The sequence below is a fragment of the Dipodomys ordii genome, unplaced genomic scaffold (assembly GCF_000151885.1).
Source record: "Dipodomys ordii isolate 6190 unplaced genomic scaffold, Dord_2.0 Scaffold76, whole genome shotgun sequence".
NCBI classification, from domain to species: domain Eukaryota; kingdom Metazoa; phylum Chordata; class Mammalia; order Rodentia; family Heteromyidae; genus Dipodomys; species Dipodomys ordii.
Genome location: NW_012267292.1, coordinates 10,857,490 through 10,880,995, shown reverse-complemented (window position 1 = coordinate 10,880,995; position 23,506 = coordinate 10,857,490). Strand labels below are relative to the sequence as shown.

The 23,506-nt window shown below is 34.6% G+C and overlaps 1 protein-coding gene across 2 annotated transcripts in view; it reads right to left on the bottom strand.

Annotated features, from left to right (window-relative positions):
* Positions 1–2,992: 2,992 nt before the first annotated feature.
* Fam126a (family with sequence similarity 126, member A) overlaps positions 2,993–23,506 on the bottom strand; it is a 90,204-nt gene continuing 69,690 nt past the window's right edge. The window contains exons 8-12 of one of the 2 annotated variants that reach the window (XM_013024459.1): positions 21,931–22,047; positions 17,655–17,742; positions 16,588–16,747; positions 4,663–4,958; positions 3,786–3,869 (exon numbers count right to left, since the gene is read on the bottom strand). In XM_013024459.1, coding sequence (XP_012879913.1) covers positions 4,690–4,958; positions 16,588–16,747; positions 17,655–17,742; positions 21,931–22,047 — 634 coding nt within the window. In that variant the 3' untranslated portion in view covers positions 3,786–3,869; positions 4,663–4,689. Of the gene's footprint in view, positions 3,870–4,662; positions 4,959–16,587; positions 16,748–17,654; positions 17,743–21,930; positions 22,048–23,506 lie in introns of both variants that reach the window. The other variant, XM_013024458.1, reaches the window with a different exon arrangement.

Genomic DNA, 23,506 nt, shown 5'->3' with positions numbered 1-23,506 from the left:
ATTATGTCTCAAGTTATTTTTTTCTAAAATTTAACACTTTAGTTATATTTTTTTAAACATAGCGAAATCTTGTACATTTGGGACCACTTTCACCTATTTTGGCTTGATATATATATATATATATATATATATATATATATATATATATATATATAAAGTTTGCTGAGCAGTTGCTTCATAGTTAAAAAGGGTGATGGAATATTGCTTTTTCAAAATGAACTTCAGTTATCATGTAAGGACTAAAAATTTATACTTCATAAGTCTACCTTTAAAAGTTCTGGTGGTGTACAAGGGACCTCAGGGGTGCTTACTTGCAGCTTCAGGGAGAGAAAGGTAGACACTTGCCTTGGATATTTTGGGACACTCCCTGCTTGGATTTCAAGAAGCTAGTGCTGGGTCCAACATCACTAGAACACCCAGGCAGCTGTTTAAAGTGCCACAGGTTGGGTGCCTTCAAGAATCCATTCAGGTTTAAAATATGGATTGGAGCTGTAATACCTTGATAAATGGTGTTACTCTGGATACACAAGAGATCTGTGACCATAGCATTGTTATAAGGAAGAGACCTATAAAGCCAGCTCGCCTTTCCAACTTGACAGGTGGAGTAGAAAATGAGTAGTAAGGATAAGAACAAATTTTCAGTTTATAATTTCCAATTTTATAAGTGCTATAAAGCTTTCAGTGTGTAATCCTCACTGCAAGTGTTATCAAAGGTATTATTATAAAAGGCTTTATTAATATATTCCATGCTCCAAAAAAATCAATTGGTACAAGTCATTTGGAGCAAAAATCAGAATTACTCCAGTGAGTAACTTCAGACATTTTTTTAAAAAAGAACACACACACAAATCTGTTGTGCATTGTGCAAAAATTTAAGTACAAAAGGGGTAATCTTTCATACTTAAAATTGTAGGCATCTAAACATCTGATTTCACTTATGATTAGCAAGAAAAGTACAAAATGTTACATTTTCAACGCAGAAGTAAATGAGAATCATTACAAATTCAGACTTAGAAGATTTAATAAGTCCTTTATCATGGTAGTAAAAAGTTAATTAGCTGTCAAAAACAATGAAGATTATAATGATCTAGTATGTAACATACTTGATCAAGCTGAGAGCCTATGCATTAGACAAGTAATTTGTTTGCACTCTAATACTCTCTTCTCAAATATTAATGTTCATGAAATCAGTTGGATCTAGTTGGAGTGCCAATTATGACTCAATAGGTCTGGCCCTTAAATTCTGCATTTTTAACAAGATGCCAGTTGATACCAACTCTACTACTGGCTCTCAGAACACATGACTAGGAAAGACCTAAATTCTAAAAAAATACCAAAATGAGATTTCAATACATCAAAATCTCTCTCATTTGTGCCATCTAATGTTTCTTCAAACCTATTCTTTGTTCCTAAGCACCTAATTTGCTTAAATGCCAATATTTAAATATTTTCTAATAATATCAATTACTAGTAGATAGCTAAGCATAAGGGAATTAACCATAGACAATAGAGATTCACAGCAACATTGCACAGATACTCAAAGTTATACATAGGATTACTATTAATCCAATATCAACTTTCACTGTCCAGTTGCCTTACATTTGTAGCTCTTATTCCAGTCTGTTACTGGAACTAAAACTTGCCAAAATCGAATTTGCAAAAAATTACAGGTCTAATGAATAAAATCTAGTTCTTCATGATTTCTGAAGAATTAGGTTTAAACTGGAAGGCAAAGCAGTTATGGTCAAAACTATTCAGAATGTAAATGCTTAGTACTCTTCAACACATACAAGTTTTTCATATATTTGAGCTGTGCAAATGCAGGGTTAAGGGGAAAATTCTATCATGTTCTGCCTGTGAGAGACCATGAATAAGGACAACATCGTATACTAGAAGTCAAAGAGCCTGGAAGTAGGCAGCTTCCTATCCTAGACCTACCTCCCCAGAAGCTGATTCTCATCTGCAGCCCAGTTTTTTCTCTCCAGATTATTACTCCAAATTATTTAAATATACTAACTTTACAGGGAAGCTCGATTCTACATGAAATGACCACCACCAGCAAAAACAGAACTTCCTCTTCCTTTTACAGGCCATATAGTTCCCTAGAGCTACATATAAATTTATTAGCTTCTGCCAGCTGACCTTTACTATTTTTATTTTTTGGTGGAGGTAATTGATGTTCTTCCTACAACATAACAACTTAAAATACACCTGCTCACAAACAAGAAATATATTTATTTTTTATATTAAACTTAAGAACACAATTATAAACAACACTAAGTTAGTTAATATGCAAATGTCTTTGTCCATATCTCACTACCTTCATTTACTTTCATTACATTTTATACATGAGAAATGTATCTAATTTCCTTCATTTACTGACAAACAATTCAATATTATACAATTGATACTAGTATCTTGACAGATATGTTGCAAGATTTATGATGATCTCCAAAAAATCCTTCAGTGACATGTGCTATGAATTACAGGAATCCAACCTAACTAGGATTTCCAAAATCAAGCAGCAGGATCAGTCTACTTTTTGGCCTATTCCACTCTAGGTACTGAGAGACCTTTTTACCTGCAGAATCCAGATAAAAACTTCAAAATATCTACCATTAATCTGATTTTTGACATAAAAATGTTCAAAGATAATAACAGAAATGTACCTACTCATCTCCTGGAATCACACCATAGTTCAGGTACTGAGTTGTTAGGCATTTCCCAGCAGCTTGAACAAACTGTTCTAATCTTAAAGATGATCTGACTACAAATATTTTAATCAGGCACTTTTCATTCTCATCATTTTTGTTTTCTCACAGGCCTGTTTTTCAGGATAGCCTGGAAGGCTAGCTGTGGAATTCTGGAACTGGATCCTCTGCCTCGTGCCTTATAAAAGTTACCTTTATGTGGAGACCCACTTTGACACCTAAGGACATTGGTATAAAAAGCAAACTGACAATCTCACATGGTTGTAACTAACTTGATCAGACAATTTGGCAAAATTTATTGTCACACTGACAACTTGGGGGCAACAGTATCAAATAACAAAAGAAAAAGAAAAAGACAAGGACTCAAACCAAGGCGGTAAATACAACCAAGAGATAATAAAACCATATTTAGCTTCTGCAAACTAGACATTCCCTCATAAAGTCAAGAGAGCCTTTGGAATTTAGGACACCAGGGCTCCTGACAGAAGTAGGCATGAAAGACCAGAGACATTTTCATAAAGAAGTAGTCATGTTTCTAGATTCCATGTTTCTAGATTCACTGAAGAAAAAAATACGTTACAAATTAATCTGTGGACAGAGTAATGCTAATACTAGGAGGTCTCTGTTGACCTGCTTGATATTTCATTGGAAGTTCAGTCCTTTCTGAAACATAAATAAGCTTTTCTTCTTGGAGACTACAAGCAGAAAACCTATTGGCATCTGTCCCAGTGCCACACCCAACAGTAGATGTTGGATTATGTGGGACTGTGACACCACTGACTTGTTCAAAGGATTTACTAAATACAGTTGCCGCAGTCTTAGCCAAACCATGGCTACTGGGCTTGGGCAGGGATTGGCTGGTGGTTAAAGTTAGTCTCTTCAAGGAGAGAAGCTCAAGATTCTCACTTTGGGCTCTCTGAGTCTGTTTTCGAGCAAAGTGATCTTTGCAAGATTCCCCAGTAGTTTCTTTTTCTTTTCCTCCAGTTTTGCTTCCTCCTGACCGTCTCTGGTTCTTTCCTACACTTGTCTTGTTACTACAATTGTGACTACTGTTTGATAAACCCGACTGGCTGGTACTAGAGGCAGCCCTGGAATAAAATCCCTCGTCAACTTCAGAAATCTCCATCAGTTCTTCTTGACCTGTTAATTCTGTATTTCCTAAACAAAGAAATGACAAAGATTAATTAACATTAAGTAGCTTATGCCATTTTCTTTAAGAAGATTTATACCAAATCAATTATACTTAAGATAATTATACTTTGAGCATAACTTTACAAAGCATTAGGTTACAGAAAAAAATCAAGTGATAAATCAAAACATTTTATTAAATGTCAGAATATTTCTTTGTAACTTAATAACAGTAATTTATAGTGCACTGAACAAAATGCATGCCATAAACCACACCCCACTGTGTTTTAGAAAGTTTTCCTATTATGCATGCAAAAGATCAGAAACAATTAGAAAAATTGCCATATAGTAAAACTAGGGATAAAGGCTCTATAATAGCAAAGCAGTATAAAATCAAAGCTCTTACCAAGGAACTTTAAAAAATAGTATTACAATATTATAAAGTGGTTTTAGAAGATTGCATTGTCCATTCCAGATTATTTTATGAGATTTTATAAAGTCAAGATTATAAACATTACAAAATTCTATATACATTATAAAATTATATATACAATTCTTTAATGATACTAATATAATAATGAAAATAGAATTTTAGATACTAAAACATAAGCAGAAAATTACTTTGGAAGCAATTTTCTGCCTCATTTTCTGTATCAATTTACTTGCAGACAACATAGGTATGACCATTCCAAAGAGCAGTAAGAGTTCATTGAGAGGTTTTGTGATGGATAATTCATGCATTTTTATTATTAGATGACATGCAAAAATTTTGTGACTGTGACTGTTGCTTAACATGCATCAGTGGCCCTTTGCTTTGAGATACCTTGGAGTGCAGCTATAAAGTGTTCTGCTAAAACTGCACTCTGCCAGGTGAGTTTATTCCATCCTCCATCAGTTTTCTTACAGATTTTTGCCTCCTGATTTCTGGCAAGCCTTTGCTCTCAGTTCTAGGATCTGTGGTTGTTTCCTGCACACCCTGCATATGCTGAGCATCAATCTCTCCTAGTGTTCTGCCTTTTTCCCCATTCCCGGTTTTCTCTCCAGACACATTTGTGACACTAATCTCAGGAAGGACAAGGATGCCCAGTTCTGAAGTATCATTACTGTTGTCAGGTTGCTCTAGAATTGAAGATGATAAGACAAAAAGATGGCTGAAACAAAACAAAATAAAAATGCAAAACAAGAAAAACAAAAGACTCCGAAACACAAATTGGACAACTGATGTTATGAATTAAGCCAGCTACATTGGAGAAAGTTCCACAATTTATAATACGCTGACAACACTGGATACTATGGGGCTTTTTAAAGGAAAAAGAAAAGCTTCACAGAGCATTGGTTCATGTTCTGCAATTTTTCACATGCATATTTCACATGGAATATGGAATAGTTTTTTTGTAAATGAAAATAGAATTTCTATTGTTTGTGGCCAATTGAACTTATGTCTTGTCTTAGGCAAATGCTCAAAGTTGTATAGGAAAAAACTCTAGTAGCTCTTGGAACCAAGTCACAGAAAATCATTAGAAAACAAGACGCTTAGAAATTCCCCTTTGAATAATTTAAGTATTGAAGTATTGAAACGGACTCAATCAACCATAATATTGGGAAAACTACCTATCTACCTATAATATCATGGTTAGTAATGCAACAGGTTCAGTTTTTGTTTCACAGATCCCCTGTCTTACATAGTGACATGTATCTATCCTAGACTGTGTCTACGATAGAATTAAGCAGTCCATTTCTTCAGACTAATACTCATTACATACATTTAGTCCAGCTCATAACAGTTCACTGGTGAAAAACGAAAATGGATTTGAAAATGGCTTTTAGTCCTTTATGGCAAAAAGAGCCATGAACAATTGAAACCATGAACAAAACTCCTAACTAATATCTAAAGACATGGCTTTGTGTTTTAAATTACAAAGTATGGTTATAAGTAAAAGCGCTCAAAGAAATATTTGTGACCAAAGGGAAAAAATAACATGAATATAGAATGGACTGGTAGTGAAATTTTAAATTCAAATAACACAAGTATATACTTGTGTTATATACACATAAAACAGCATATACTTTAAAAAATATAGGCCACAAATCTTCTTGAGGGACATTTTCTTTTCAGATTGTTTAACAACAGAGTTGTCAAACTCTACCAGTGCTAAGCCTGAGAAGCAGTATTAGGCAATAAAATAGCAAAGGCTAGAATCATGACTTCCTAAGGTAGTCTACCTTTGTAGTTCAGTGGTTATCACCCATGCCTGGCACCCAACCCCAAATATTCTGATTTACAGTTAATTAGTCTGAGGTCATTAATAGTCTGAAAGTTTGGAAACCACTGCTTATTCTGATTCTTTCATATTCTGAAAACTTCAATGTTGTTATGAGTACCCTAAACAATTCTAACAGTCCTCTCCTTAAAATCCTCTTGCCCTCTACTCGTGAGCTGTTTGCTGGTATAACTATCTCCCTTCAATTTCATGTTTCATACACATTTGACTAAAGGTTCTCTAAAGGAAATTTGGAGAAGGATTTTAGTGAGGCCTGCTGGAGTGCCGATGCTTCTAGATGCTCTCTAATATAGGTTTAATGAGACTAAGATTTCCAACCAAGCCTATTCCAACTGCTAACACCTAACAGCTGTCTTGAAAGACAGGGCAAATAAATTCTTACATGCCAGAGATCACTGTAACAGAAAAATCACCATGGTGCTGTTGGGTGATAGCCAAGATTTGTCCATTTACACTGTAGATACCATTTCATATAAGAACATTAAAAGGACCTTGAGTCCAAAGGAAAATCATAAATGGTAAAAACTCCAGTCATAAAAATGAGTATTTGGATTTGGTAAAATTTTAAAAGATATACATAAGCAGTCAGTGTGGAGTTTTTTTGTTTGTTTTTAGAGCATGCACGTATCAGTCAATATTCTCAAAACTACCAGTGAGCCTCTAAAGTAGACCAATTGATTCCCATTTACAGAAAAGGAAACTGAAGTTCAGAAAGTGCTACATAAATATTCAACAAAATAGTGAAATCTTTGACTTCAAATGTTCATTCTAACAAATTCTAACTCCTCAAATCGTTACCATTAACTTGAGTTAAATAGCCTCTGACATCTCCCAGTTAGATTTAATTTATTTGTTTAGATTCCTGGTCATTTCACAGGAAGTACATAATTTACTTTGGCTAAATAAGAAGCTAGAGAAAATAAATTCTAGAGGAAAATCAAAGTCATAACCCTTAAGGTTTGCTTATTTTTTATATTTCTTTGTTTTATTAAAGTTATTCATTTAAAATGGTGCTTCAATGGTGGAAATTTGCAAGAAAACCTAAAAGTGACAAGAATATTACATAAATAGCATTAGACACTGGAATTGTTAATCACATTTATCAGGATAGTGGTAAAGATCTGCAGCCCAACAAGAAATGATATTATTTTTTAATCATGAAATTAAATGGCATATAGAAGAATGAGATCATGTGTTTTCCCACAAGAACAAATCTTTTACTAATTAACCAATGTAAAATAAATATTAACAGTGTAAAATTTTAAACTGCTTATAAATTCATAGAAAAGAAAGGCTTGTCATTCTGTGCACAGCACAGACTAAAGATAATTATATAATTAAAAAATATCTGCTATATGATCTTTCTCCCTAATGTCTTTTTCACTTCTTCCCCTATGTAAGTATGGCCAGCCTGTCCACATAGATCATCTCCTAGCTCTCCTCCAGGCATCACATGTTTCTCCTTGTATGGAAGGATTCATCTCCTCACTTCCTTCAGGTCTTTTCTTAGAACCCAGCAGTTTTAATACCCTCTATTTTGTTTTGTCCTAGAACTTATGACTCTCTTAATTTACAGTCACTTTTCTTGTTTTCTAGGTGTTTTTACTAGATAAGTATAACTTCCATGAAGACAGAAATTTTTGTCTGGTTACTGCTACCTAACTAATACCGAGGAAATTAGCTTGCATATAGTATACAATACATATTTTGATGAATTGAAAGTCTTTTGTTATTGATGTAATTTTTAATTGTAAAGTTGAAAAAACAGGTAGGAGACAAGAAAAATGTAAACCGTAAACACGCTTTTTTCTAGTTAAATAATGCATAGCATATTCTAATGAACATATATATTTTTTTATTTTATTTTTTTCCGGTTATGGGGCCTGAACTCTGAGCCTGGGCATTGTCCCTCAGCTCTTCAGCTCAAGGCTAGCGCTCTACCACTTGAGCCACAGTGCCACTTTCAGCTTCTTCTGCTTACGTGTGTTGAAGAATCAAACTCATGCATGCAAAGCAAGCACTCTAATACTGAGCCACCTTCCCAGCCCCTTAATGAATATATTTTTATGGCAAAGTAAAGGTTCCTTGTTTTGCAAAAGTAAAATAGCCACTATAAATGAAGATTTAATAACATACTAAAAATAATATAAAAAGTAAAGTAATACTAAAAAGATTATTTTGCAAAATCTAGTTTTTTTTTGGTTCATTCCCTCAATCCTAGCTACTCAGGAGGCTGATATCTGAGAATCATGGTTCAAAGCCAACTTGGGAAGAAAAATCCATGATATTCTTATCTCCTAAAGCACCAAAAAAGCTAAAAGTGTGAAGTGTGTCTGTGGCTCAAGTGATAGAGAGCTAGTCTTAAGCAAAAAAGCTCAGTGCCCAGGTCCTGAGTTGAAGTCTTAGGACCAGCACACACACACACACACACACACACGCACGCACGCACGCACGCACGCACACACACACACACACGAAAAAAAATCTAGTTCTTTTTAAATTTCATTTTCCAAAAATATAGCTTGGGGGAGACAGTTAAAATCTTTCAAGAAAGGCATATAGAAGATTAGTAAGGAAACACAAATTTAAGAATAGAATTTGTGCTGGGTGACAGTTCTCATGCCTGTAATCCTATCTACTCAGGAGGCTGAGATCTGAGGATAGAAATTCAAAGCAACCCAGGCAAACAAATGCCTGAGATGCTCATTTCCAATTAACTAGCAAAAAAATGGAAGTGGATATATAGGTCAAATGGTAGATCACCAGAACATAAAAGCCAAGAGAGAGCTTTTAGCCCTGAGTTCAAGCCCCAGTATCCTATATTTTAATGCTTGCATTATACAATTTTTAACATTGTAAAGCATTTTAGAGGAAATGCCAAGGTAATTCATATATTCCCTTAAAATTTATAATATAGCCATTTTAAATTGTAAAAAATGCCTAAACAATTTATACTCTTTAATCTAGTCATTTTGTCATTCTAGTTAATTTTGATCACTGGAAGAAAAATATATCTATACTTACTAGGCTATTCCTTGCAGAATTACTTATAATACTGCACATATAATAATAGCATAAAGTTAGAAACAAATACTTTATCAAGAACATGATTAAGTAAATGACAGAGTATCAGCTCAATGTAGTATTATGTAACCACTAAAATAACTGGATTTACTAGAAAAACTTAGGGAAGTGTTTGACCATGTTAAGTAAAGAAAAATAAAATTTCAATAAAATTTAAATAGATCAAAATTATAAAAATACACATTTATGAAAAATAAAAGTCTTTTAAGTGCTAGAATAGTGAATAGCTCCACCTAGTTTACTATCATGTTGTTATACTGAATTTCAATAAAGAACAAATAAATCTTTTTATCATTCATTCACTCCTACATGTATTCAACTATAATTTGTTGAACACCTATAGTTAGTTAAGTCACACATTGTTTTAGGTACTGTGGGTTCAACAGTCAACAAAATAGCAAAAGACTGCCCTCACTGCAGTGTAGGAACTGAGAAGTTTAGTAAATTTAAATGGCAGAAAATGCAATTAAGAAAACAGTAATGAGGAAAAAGTAAGCACAGTGCGAAGGGACAAAGGCTAGATGGGTAGTCTGGGAAAACATACTTGAGCTGAGATGTGAATGACGGAAAAGTGCTGGCTATACAATAATGTGATTGAATGGGGAGGAGGGGAAGACCTTAAATTGGTTTCTTTGCATTATTCGAATTTCAGTTCTAACATCCCAAATAACGAGACAAAGATTAAGGCAGAAAGTGTATTAAAAGAACGGCAAAAAAGTCTAGTGAATCTGAGTAAAAGGAGTCTTAAAGTAAGATTGAAGCAGTAGGCCACACATGATAGAGTACAGTCTGAATTTCATGATTGCAATGGGCAACCACTGAGAGATACATGGATAAACACTTTGCATCCCTTGTTAGAATCAATACAAGTCAATAAGGGTCACATATGTAATTTAAAACACAGAGCATGAAATATGTCCCAAGTGAGGAAAGGATAGCACTGTAGCAATGTTCAACTTTAGCTAGTAATTTGCACAGCAGATCAGAGGAATCCAAGCTGTTACAAAAACACAGAATAAGGATCAGTAAGTTAAAAGGCTATACTCAAAGCAAGGGCAAATACAGACTAGGAGGCAGAAATTTGGGTCCTCGGAGGGAGTGGTAGAGCAGACATGTAATCTCAGCTGCACTTGAGGCAAAGGAAGGAGGAATTGGGAGTTCAAGGCCAATTTGGGCAGAGTCAGAAAGATGCATAGGCAAATGGAAACAAAAGGGTTGGGGTGAGGCTCAAGTAGCATGGGCTTTGCTTAGCCTAAATGAAGTCCTTGGTTCAATCCCCAGTACCACAAAAAGAAAAAAATATCTGAGTTTTGAAACCAAAAGTAGATTATCTAGTAAGAATAAAAACAGTCTGGGTACACAGAAAAAGTCTGTACCAAAGTCATTTTTAGACTGTAGAGCCATTATTACCAGTTTTCTTAAGAACAACCAAATCTTTTCAATTTGCTGTATACTTAGTAAATAATAGACTTATTGAAGTAGACTCAGACACCCTCATCTTTTCTTAGGTCTCATTTTGAAAAAAAATTCTTTACCATATGATTGTTGATAAAATTTCAACATATTGATATTGCTGGATCAGATGAATCCTTTATGATTATTAGAGAACTTCTTGACCAGAGAGACCTAAAACAGGTAAGCTACATCTACTAAAAATCTGTTTATACCAATCTACAAAGGCCTATTTTGTCTTTGTTGTGCAATGTGCTGTGCTTATAAAAAGGTCAAAGGAATAGTGCCTCAAAAATAAATAGCAACCTTCTTAAACTACAGCAAGAATTATAAAAGGCTTCCTTAGTAAAATGTAGAACATAGTCATTTTCAAGCAAGGGTGTTTGCCTCATAAGAACAATAATTCTAAGCTATCTTGCTTCATTATTTGTAAATTTTTTACTTCATTGTATCTAGAAATAGAGGGAGTTTTTTGTTTGTTTGATTCTAACCCTGGCTGAGCCAGGTTCTTTACTCAAATTTTCTTGTTATATAGAATTTCACATGTCCAACATATTTTAGCTCTTTGTTTAATATGTTTTTTCTTTATATCATATGATATTTCCCACTATTTTATTTTGCTCACCATGAATGTAAAGTTTTATATAAAAATGCCAGGAAAAATTCATAAAATGCTTGGTCAGAAAGGAGAGGCTCTTTTTTTTGTCCAAATGTTTTATTTATTTATTTCATCTGTATTGACACAGAAAAATTTATTCCTCGAATAGCAGTTAATATATTGAAAGCAATGGAACTCCTCAAATGATACTAAAAAATTTAAGTCTTTTTATAAAGCTGCCAGCTAGGTTTTTTCTACATTTCCTTAGTATACATTTTACAGTAAAAACACAAGCATTATAAGTTCCAATTGTAGATACAGAAGTGATTCCAGTAGCTACTTAGTTTAAAATTACTAGCATCTTTGTTTTTCAAAATTTTATAAACCAATTAGCAATTTTATTTCTCCTCAATTTAAGATATTTATCATAGTCATGAAATCAAATTTGCAAAATAAATATCCCATATCTTTATCGATTTATGAATTCACCTTACTTAGTAACTAGAAAATTACAAATGTTTTGAAGTATTTATGTACAATTATTAAAAAATACTTAGCTGAAATTTATCTATGATTCTTTAGATTTGTTCAATAGAAAGTACTTTTTTGTGTTATACATCTTATTATGTGATAGAAACTTACTAACATTTTCTAAATCACAAACAGGTTTTTTTGTTTTTGTTTTTCCAGTCGTGGGGTAAGAACTCTGGGCTTGGGCACTGTCCCTCAGCTCTTCAGCTCAAGGCTAGCATTCTACCACTTGAGCCACAGTGCCACTTCTGGCTTTTTTTCTGCTTATGGGGTGCTGAGGAATCAAACCCAGGGCCTTATGCATGCAAAGCAAGCACTCTACCACTGAGCCACCTTTCCAGCCCCCTCCCTCCCTCCCTCTCTACCTCCTTCCCACTCTCCTTCTCCCTCACCCTCTCCCTCTCCTCTCCCTTTCCCTCTCCTTCTCCCTCTCCCTCACCTTCTCCCTCTCCCTCTTCTTCCCCACTCCCCTCTCTCTCTTGTGTGGTATACACCTATAATTTCAGCACTTGGAAGCTAAGGCCAGCCTAGGCTACATAACAAGTTCATTGGCTAGCCTGAACTACATAAGGAAACCCTGAATACTTGCCTATAGGTGCAAGCCCAGAATTCCATACCCAGTACCACTAAATAAATAGTAGTGGTGCTACCAAAATAAAACCATTTAACATATGCCTACCAAAATTAGAGAAAAATTCATAGTATCTAATTTATAAAATTATTTTTATTAATATACACATTTGTTGCAAGCAGTTGTAATTATATGTCAATTTCTATTTTGACATTAACTAGAGATTAATATAATAGATATTAAAACAACAGGTTTAAAATCATGACTCTAATAGTGACATAAGTCATACAAACAAGTTAGAAGAACTATACTTCAGGGCTACAAAAACCAAAACAAAAATCATTAAGCTGATTGTTACCATTATATAACATATATATATATTTCTGGTTTTGATAGTACTCACAAACTGACAATTTTTCTTTTTCTTTAAGGCTTTTGAGATGGGGTTTCCTGGCCTCAAATTCGTGATCCTGCTGTCTCAAATTTCAAGTATTCAAAAGTAAGAAAGCTTAATAAAAATTTTATGAAAGGACTAATCAATCACAGGATCAAATGGTCACACATCCACTTGAGTGGTAAATTAGTTAATAAAAAGTTAAAAACTATAATTGTTGTATAGCTAATAAGATAAACAATTCTTAGCCTTTGTGTGGTGCTTTCAGTATACAAATGGCTTTCACTTACTTGCCTAATCATCTCACAAATATACAAGTGTAAAGAATAGTAGGAAGCATTGGAATGGATGGGGCTTTTTGTTTTTTTATATTTATTTTTTATTTTTGTTGGTCATGGGGCTTGAACTCTAGGCCTGGGTGCTATCCCTCAGCTCTTCAGCTCAAGGCTAGCACTCTACCACTTGAACTACAGCACCACTTCCATTTTTTTGATGGTTTATTGGAGATAAGAGTTTCACAGACTTTCCTGCCCCAGCTGGCTTTGAACTGTGATCCTCAGATATCAGCCTCCTGAATAGTTACGATTACAGGCGTGAGCCACCAGCGCCCAGTGGATGGGGCTTTTATTAGGTATTTGTTGGCTAAAATTATAAGCACTTATTATTTGTAGCCATAATCTAATTAGACTTCTATAAAACAAAAGAGTGGTATTTCAAAAAACTATTTTAAAAGATGGGAGGAAAATTGCTTATGTATATAATTTCTTAAAGTAAAAGAATGAGTCACAGGGGCAGAAGTAATTGTGGAGAACAAAAGAAATAGCCCTTAAATTTGCTCTGAAAGATGTACCAGTAAGAATGAAAAGTACAAGGAAATAAGTATGGTTTATATACTAGAATTTTGGTGTGCTGGAAAACCAGTCAAAGACAATAAGTGTAATTTTATGTATAATTCAAAAATTTAAATTTATAATTTGAGAATTGTCTAGTTAGAGACAATATCAAAGATACCTATCTTCTCCTAGAAAGCCAATGTTGAATAGAGAGCCTAGAAAAATAATGTGCCCAAACAGGAAGCAGGATCATGAAGGCAGAAAATAGGAATGGTTTCAATTAACTCAGCAGAGCATGGAAATTTAATGAAAAATTACTCTAGGAAGGTGCTATGTGACTTAAATATGGTTTGAGTATGTCTGTGGAGAGTTCATGTGCTGGTATCTTGGTCTCCAGTGTGATGTAAAAGGTGGTGGAATCTTCAGATGTGGGGCCTGTTGGGAGATACTTAGGTCATTGGGGATGCTGCCCTTGAAAGTAATTGCTGTAGGGCTTTGGTCAGTAACTTAGAGTGTATTGCTATGAAGCAAGGCCACCTCACAAGCTGACCCCTAGCCTTTCCTACACAGCTGTTTGTTTCCTTTTCCCCACACAGTGTGATCCCACAAGAGTTTTTTGACAAGCCAAACAGATGAAGTTGCTCAACCATATATTAAATAAACTTCCTGATCATACAGTAAATAAACTTCGTTTCATTGTAAGTTCTCAACTTTGTGTAGTTTGTTATAGGAACAGATCATAGAAGGAAAATCAAGACAACCCTAAAAAGAGAGAACACAAACTACCTGTAGGTAAATAATCATCATCATAGACATGGAATATTTTATAGTCTACAGGATAAAGGGAATTTTCACTATAGAAGAGGGCAAAGAAGGCTAAGCAATATTATGTATCTGATCATGCATGTGACTTGGTTTTTCACAGCTTGTTCTCTTCAACATCCTCATTTATGACAATTTTGTTCTCATTAATAGGACTTGCTCAATTGTTAAGAGCTGTGAAGACTGAATAAACATAAAGAAGGGTATTTTATGAGGCAGTAGCCCTACTACAAAGTACAAACTCTCAAGTGGCAGCCAAAAAAGAACCTATAAGAGGGGCTGGGAAGGTGGCTCAGTGGTAGAGCACTTGCCTTGCATGCCTGAGGCCCTGGGTTCGATTCCTCAGCACCACATAAGCAAAAAAAGGAAAAAGCCGGAAGTGGCGCTGTGGCTCAAGTGGTAGAGCGCTAGCCTTGAGCTGAAGAGCTGAGGAACAGAGCCCAGGCCCAGAGTTCAGGCCCCAGGACTGGACCCCCCCCCCCAGAAAAAAGAACCTATAAGATATTTAAGAATCTAATAGATACCCATATATTCGTCTTTTCTTTTGGTAAATTTTCCCACAAAATATTTCTAGAAAATACTTTCTATTTTATTGCATGGTAAATATTTCCTTCTGTTAAATCCATACCTTGACACAGACACAGACACACATACACACATGCATGTACACATATACACTCACACGTATGCACAAATACAAGAGTACTGTAATATTTTTCACATTTTAAACTACACAGACTATGTTCCCCCCTCCCCACCTAATTCCCAATATGTCCACCTAAACAGCAAGAAGGGAAAGTGGAAAAGGAATTAAAATTTATTCTTATATTTCCAGGGGCAATAGTTTGGAAGTGATTATGTCCACTGAGCCCAATATAATCTGGTTTGTTGCCTCTGCAACTATTTTTGGACAGTGATGCCAGAAAAGAAACACTGAACTTTGATGTATCACTATTTTTTTATTAAATTACTTTATACCTGCCATCTAATCTTGTTCAACAGCATGATTTTAACTGAAGAAATTGAACATGCCTAGATATTGGATGTCTTGAATAGTAGTATGATTTGCCTTCCTAACAGCAAACTCACAGTAACTTTTTTTAAAAAACAAGGCCGAGAACAATTACTGGTTAAACTGAGTCATTATTATAGCTAGGGTAATAATTTCATCTTTAGTCTTTTTTTGGTGTACCACCTCCTAGATTCTGGGAGAGAAAAAAAATGTAAACTGTTTTCATAGTTAGCTTTCTACATGACTTATTGTTTTCCTTCCCCATTTCCTCTACAGAGCCACAGACAGTGCTGAAACCAAATACAGTATGTCAAAGGAAGCTATCATTTTCATCACAGAAATATACACTGGATTTTGTTTTACCCCTAATACATATGTTTGCTTGGAGCAAAGAATGGTTTTGCCTCCAATCCAAAGGTCACCTTCTGAGGAAGGTGACATTAATCCTCTTCTTACACTGATCCTTGCCACTATAACAACTTCTAGATAGAAGAAAGATATAAAAAATGCAATTAAATAAGGAATAAATTAAAAGAGAAGGGAGGGTAATAGGGAAACACTGAAAAGACCATGATAAATAAAATTAACTTCCACTATAATTTAAAATAATAAAATGAAGCAGAAAAGAAGGAATAATAACACAAACAATAAACAATCTTAAAACATATAAAAAAAGAAATATTTAGTGCTGTCTTTACCAAGAAGTTCAGACAAGATGTTTAAAGTCCCTAGTAGTTCTTCTACTTCAATAGGTAAGTTTACCTGCTAAATAGTTAATTGAAAACTGACAAATATTAAGGAATATCTGCAAATACTTAACAATAGAAACGCAAAATGTATGACTAATTTTAAAGTGCATTTTCCTTCTTTTCCTACTCTGTTGAAATAAAACTTAAAAGCCTATAGCTTAAAAAAACCCCACATATTTATATGTTATATATATATGTTCTACATACTTATATTTATTATATACACATGTTACATATATCTATGCTGCACCTTCCTTATTGCTCTAGATAATAAATCAGGAGTTAAAGTGACTTGACAATCTTTTCTTGCAAGCTACTATAGTACTGTTTACTAAAGTTGAAATTTCCAGCATCATAAGCACAGAGAAAAATGTGAACAAGTGAGCAGTACTCTAATTTGAAGAGTTATATATTTCTTACCGTGTCTTTTCCACCTGTGACCTCTTATTGACATGCTGGTTACTGCATTTCTTGATATTCTAGAGGATGTTGGTGTGATTTCAACTTGAATACATCTTGTACCTTCCTTACTAGATTTCAGGGCACCATGAGGCAACGAAGCCTTTATTGCATTAGCAACCTAAAATGGAAAAATATAGTTTAAGACTGACATTAATGGACATATTATTTTACTCTTAGATAAAACAAAAGGTTAAATGTTAACAGGTATAAAAAGAATTTCTCTCTAAGGTATTCATCATACATAAGTCCTCTATTATAAAGAGTAAGAGGCTCAGAAGAAATCTTAAAGAAATCTTAAAAATAATATGTGATGAAATTAAAAATTTCAAAATATTTAATTAGGTTTCCAAATTTTTAATGATAATTAATAAAAGCATCTAAATTCATGTTAAGAAGAGCTTCCTGTAACAAAAAGTTTATTTTTATTAAGTTACTAAAAAGTCTAATTTTTTATATATGTCCTTTTTAGTTTTATTATCTTTAAATAGTTGTACAAAGGAGTTGTCATTTATCAAAGCAGTTTATAAATACAATACATCTTGATCAATGTCATTCCTTTCAACATTCTCAGCCATCCTATCCACCTTTCTCCTTCCCAAACTTTTCTTAAATTTTGTAGGATATACACCAAATTCTTGACTCCTTTCTCCCCTTCTTTTCACTCCTCATTCCCTTCCCAACCCTTTCAAATGTCCCTTTCCTGGCATTCATTTTGTTACTTTGCCTTTGCTTTTCTAAGGGATCACATTATTTGAATTCTCCCACTATTTGAATAAATGCATTAGGTGGTATGCAAGTATATATTTTTATATACTTTAATGCATTTATTTATTAATTTATAGGCTAATTCTAGCTTCCACATATGAAGAAAAACATTCAACATTTCATATAACTTTCAAATATAGTATTTCCTCAATATTGTAGGAGTATGAATCAGTGGCATATTAGTATACTATGAATGACTACTTCTCTACTTATTGAAAATTCATAAATTAAAATTTTCCATAATTAAGTGAGACACTTACCAGCAGTGGCTCTGGATATAATTCTAGCTGGGCTCTATATATAATATCATCCAATGCTTTTTGAGCTAGATCCCATTCTCCATTGTATCTATTAAATCAAATGAATTAAAGTATTTTTATTTTTAATAAATTAATATAACTGTACAAATATAATGAGAAACTTATGTTCATTAAGGAAAGTAATTGACCGCATTAATACACTGTGTAACATTCTACTTCACTTAAAAATGTATTTTTAAATATTTGAATTCCTATTATCTGAAAGCCTATTAATGGCAAAGACAATTTTATAGAAGTACATTTCTTTTCTAAAGAACATGACTATTTATAGTACAGAGACCAAAAGCTAGAACAATTTCAAAGCAGCTTATACTTTTAAAGCAAGTCAAAGGATTTTATACATAAAGGGATTTTATATATACATATCTTAGAATAATGCTCAGAACACTTTGTAGTCAAATTACTCAGTAATTCCTATGGCTTTTAATACGAATCTACTACACATTAGGATCTTGTATAGTTATTTCTTTACATTCTTTTTTCTCTTTTTTTGGTTCTGGTTCTGGGACTTGAACTGAGGGCCTGAAGGTCAATCCCTGCTTTTTGGCTCCAGGCCAGCACTCTACCACTTGAGCCACAGCTCCACTTCTGTTTTGTTTTGTTTTAGTAGTTTATTGGAGATACGAGTTTCATGGACTTCACAGCCTAGGGCTGGCTCCATGATCCTCATATCTCAAACTTCTGAATAGCTAGGATTGTAGGCATGAGCCATTGGTACCTGACTATCTCTTCACATCCCGAAGGCCATTTAGAAATGTACATAATGGATGCCCTTCAGTAGATGAATGGATCAAGAAAATGTAATATATATATATATATATATATATATATATATATATATATATATATATGCTTCCATCAGAAAGAATGACACTACCCCATTTGTAAGGAAATGGAAAGACTTGCAAAAAAAATCATATTAAGGGGCTGGGAAGATGGCTCAGTAGTAGAGTGCTTGCCTTGCATACATGAGGCCCTGGGTTCTATTCCTCAGCACCACATAAGCAAAAAGAAAAAAGCCGGAAGTGGCGCTGTGGCTCAAGTGGTAAAGTGCTAGCCTTGAGTTGAAGAGCTGAGGGACAGCACCCAGGCCCAGAATTCAGGCCCCACAACCGGACCCCAAAAAAAAAATCATATTAAGTGAAGTAAGCCAGACCCAAAGAAACATAGGTCACATGGTTTCTCTTATTTGCAATAATTAGAATAATCTTAGCAGATGAGCAAAAAAGCTCAATAGCTATGTACATATGACCACATAAGATGACACTAAGCAAAATGGACTCCAAGACATGGACACAAGAGGTATTCCTTTGTTGTTGTTTTTAATGTACTATGTGATTTTTTTTGTTTCTTTTGTATGTTCTTCCTCCTATAGTATGGATTTGATTTTGGTACCCTGGTATTGTATATACATTTATTTGAATTAGGGAAGGGAAGGGGAATGACAGAATGGTGAGACAAAGAACCAATGCAACAGCAATATACACAAGACAATATGTTGGAAAGGATCTGTACAACTTGGGGGTGAAGAGGGTGAGAAGGAGGGAAAGTAAGGAGAAAAATAAGGGAAGAGGTAACAAGTTTGACAAGAAATATATTTATTGCCTTACTTATGTAACTGTAACCCCTCTGTACATCACTTTGACAATAAAAAAAGAAAAAAGAAATGTACATAATGTATATTGTAATTATGAGAGAAATATGATAAGGAAAGTGTATGTGTGGAATATATGCATAATTTTCAAACATATACCAAACTCTTCTTAAATATTAGCTAACTAATAAAAAGTAAAAAGCATACTAAAGGCAATATACTCTGTCTTATGTAACTACAACCCTTCTGTTTTTAGCATTTCTGAATAAATTTTTTATAAGTAAACAGCTTGTTTATCTGTCAACAAAATTAAGAGATGTAAATTATATAAAAAGTGCAGGTGATGATGGGTAGGGCTCAAGTGTAAGAGCACCTGCCTGGCAAGTTCAAGGCTCTGTGTTCCTGAGTTCAAACCTCAGTACCACCATAAATAAAAAAGCTCAAGCGAAGCTGAAGCCTAAAAAACTGGAAAGTGCAGTACACTCATCCTAAAATCAAGATAAATCCAGGTAATCTTCACCACAAGGTAACCTTTCATGACTTCATCAGAGAGTTGGGACCACAGGGCAACTATGTAGCCTAAACCCTAAGGAGAGTAGGCTATAATACAAATGGGTAAGAAAGACAAATTCTTTAAGTTGTCTCACAGGCTAGCAGGAGAGTACAGATCCTCTAGGAGCACATATATGAGAAAAACCACACTTGTCCTGCTTCACATGGAAGACGAAACAGCCAAGGACCAAAAAAAGCTGCACTCTGTTTTGCAGACCTGAGGAACAGAGTGGCCATTCATGTGAGAAATGCACAGAGACACAGCCTAACCATTTCTTCATGTGCAACAAAAGTTTAAAGCTTCTGGGGAGCAAGAAAAAAAGCCTTTTATCCCTAGGAAATAGGTGAAGACCAACTGTAGCTTTAAGGAAAAGAAAAGAAAAAAAAGAAATAAGAAAACATCATTCTCTGCTGATATCATTAGGGGTCCCTTACAACTAGAGAAGGAACAGGGACACTGGGAAATACTATCTCTGAGACACAGGGAACAAGATACTGTCCACAATGGGCTGGACCAAGAGAACAGAGGACACCACTTGCCACCCCCACCATCACCACCAGCCTAGTGTAACAACATCTAGAAACAAGCAAGAGCACTCCTAATGCTAGAAGAGGGCTAAAAACATGGGGGGACTCTTCCTGAGGGGCAGGCCTGCAGGGAAAGCTGAAACCTGAGAATGGAAAAGGAATATTGAGGAAAATCCTCCAACAATCCAGCTCCTACCCTAAATAAATGCAAGATAACAGCACTATAGGAATTTGAAGTAGTCAGGCGCCAGTGGCATACACCTGTAATCCTAGCTACTCAGGAGGCTGAGATCTGAGGATCAAGGTTCAAGGCCAGCCCAAGCAGAAAAATCCATGAGACTCTTATCTCCAATAAACCACCAAAAAGCCAGAAGTGGAATTGTGGCTCAAGTGGTTGAGCACTAGCCTTGAGGAAAAAAGCTCAGAGACAGCACCCAGATCCTGAGTTCAAGCCCTGGAACTGGCACACATACACACAAAAAAAAATACTGATTAAGATATTAAATGTTCTAGGGGCTGGGAAGGTGGCTCAGTGGTAGAGCGCTTGGCTTGCATGCATGAGGCCCTGGGTTCGATTCTTCAGCACCACATAAGCAAAAAGAAAAAAGCTGGAAGTGGTGCTGTGGCTCAAGTGGTAGAGTGCTAGCCTTAAGCTGAAGAGCTGAGGGACAGTGCCCAGGCCCAGAGTTCAGGCCCCACAACCGGACCCCCCCCCCAAAAAAAAGATATTAAATGTTCTAGTGGAAAGATAGACAACATTCACAATAGGTGGAAAATTCAGCAGAGATGGGAACTATGATAAAGTCAAATGAAAAGACTAGACCTAAAACAATAAAGGATGAAGGATGCTTTCAGTGGCTTCCAGTAGACTGTCAAATCAAGGAAAGAATAAGTAAATTGAAGGCAGCTTCACAGACATTAAAGATTCAAAATTAAAGACAAAGAAAAAAGGGCATGACTGTGATTTAGTAAAAGTTTACAAAAATATGTAGCAGGCTAGATTTGGTTCACACACCATAAATTTTGCCTTCAGTCAAGAAGCTGATAATGTACCAGAGAAAATAAAACAATCAAGTGAGTATAATACAAAGCACAGTATATGTGTAATAAGCTTCAAACATGCATACTAATGCATAAGTTATTACATAAGACTGAATACCAGTAATTAATAGTAGCAAATGATTTCTGGTTAAAGAGACTCTAAAATGCTTTTGGAGAGCAAAAAAATTCTGGAAACAGAAAGATATTCAACAGATGAAAAATCCTTTTTGTAAACTATAGTAAAAAGAGTAATGAATAAAGGGATTGAGTATATTTAAACATCATTCACTTTCATTCTGTCCTTGAATTAACCAAAAAATATCATTTTAGTTGGTTTCTAAGTACTCACTACTTTAAAAGATAAATTTTAAGTAATACTATTATCAAGATCTTGATTCTTATTCTTTCATAAAATGCCGCTTATCTACTGAGATTTTTAGTAAAAATGAACAAACTATCATGTTACAAAAAAGATATGCTTTGTATATGAGATAAACTTACAAGGCAAAATAAATTCCTGTTAACATTTGCACCATGAAACCTGAAGAAACTGGTATCCTGTTACTCATGCCTTTGTATTTTCTTACATGTTGTCGAGGATATCCACAAACACAGATTCTGCAAATAAATATAGTTGTAAAATTTATATAAATTAGGTAATATTTTTAAATTTTACAAGCCAATAATAACAATACCTATGAAACAAAGAATCATTCCAAACAAAACAGTTGTCTATAACATTTTTCTCAATAAGTAAAATTGAAAAATATTTATAAAGTTAGAGGCATACTGATATCTAATAATAAGTGAATCACCCTGAGTTCAATCCCCAGCATCACACACTAAAAGAAGCAGAATCTCTTACTGGTTGGCTTACTAACTTGGGTCAATTCAATTATTATTTGTCTACCACAAAGCTTATCACATGGAACTGTTACAGTATGATCTCCAATTCCTGACAGAATTTGATAAAACTTCAGGATAAAAATATTGTTTACATATATTCTCTAAATTTTATATAATAAATATTTACTTCTTTTAAAACAACAAATTTCTACCTTTTTACTTTATGGCTATTATTTTCTTCATACTGCTGTACAAAGGGTGATTTCAATTCAACATGTCTATTTATGTATACAATGCATCTTAATCAGTTTCATCCCATCTGTTCCCAATCCAATTCTGAGTTTCATTTTAACATACATACATTATTCACCCACTATTTCTCTTTCCATTCATCCATCCCCCTTCCTTACCTCCACCCCTACCCCAATCATATATGTTTCATCTTTCTGATATTCAGGCTAGGTGTAGTTGGAGTGATTTATGCCTATAATTCAAGCTACTTGGGAGGTGAGACCTGAGCAATTATGGTTCCAGGTTAGTCCAAACCAAAAACAAACAAACAAACAACAAAATAAAACAGTGAAAAACCAAACCTCAAGACCTCATCACAATGAAAACCTGAGTGTACTGGTGCACATCTGTCATTCCAGATACTTAGGAAGTGTAAATAGGAGGACAGTGGTCTAAACTAGCCTGATAAGAGCAAGACCCTATTTGAAAAATAACTAAAGGGGGCAAAAAACATCAGTGCAGCTGGATGCTGGTGGCTCATACCTGTAAACTCTAACTACTTAGGCAGTTGGCATATGTGGATTGTGGTTTGAAGCCAGACCAGACAGGAAAAGTCTATGAGACTCTATCTCCAATTAACCACAAAAAAACAAAAAATAAAAAAAAAAACTGGAAGTGGAGCTGTGGCTCCACTTGTAGAATGCCAGCCTTAAGCAAAAAAGCTAAGAGACAGCATCTAGCATCTAGACCCTAAGTTCAAACCCCAGTATCAGCACACACACACACACACACACACACACACACACACACACACACACACACACACACTGAGCACAAAACTGTTCTGGAGGCCTGGTTCTGTGGTAGAGTACCTGCCGGGCAGGCACCAGGTCCTGCATTCAATTCCCAGTACCACACACAAAAATAAACTTCTGGAAAATGTTATTGATTCAAGCCAACTTTAAAGACTAAATATAAATTCATTTAATATTGAGAGGAT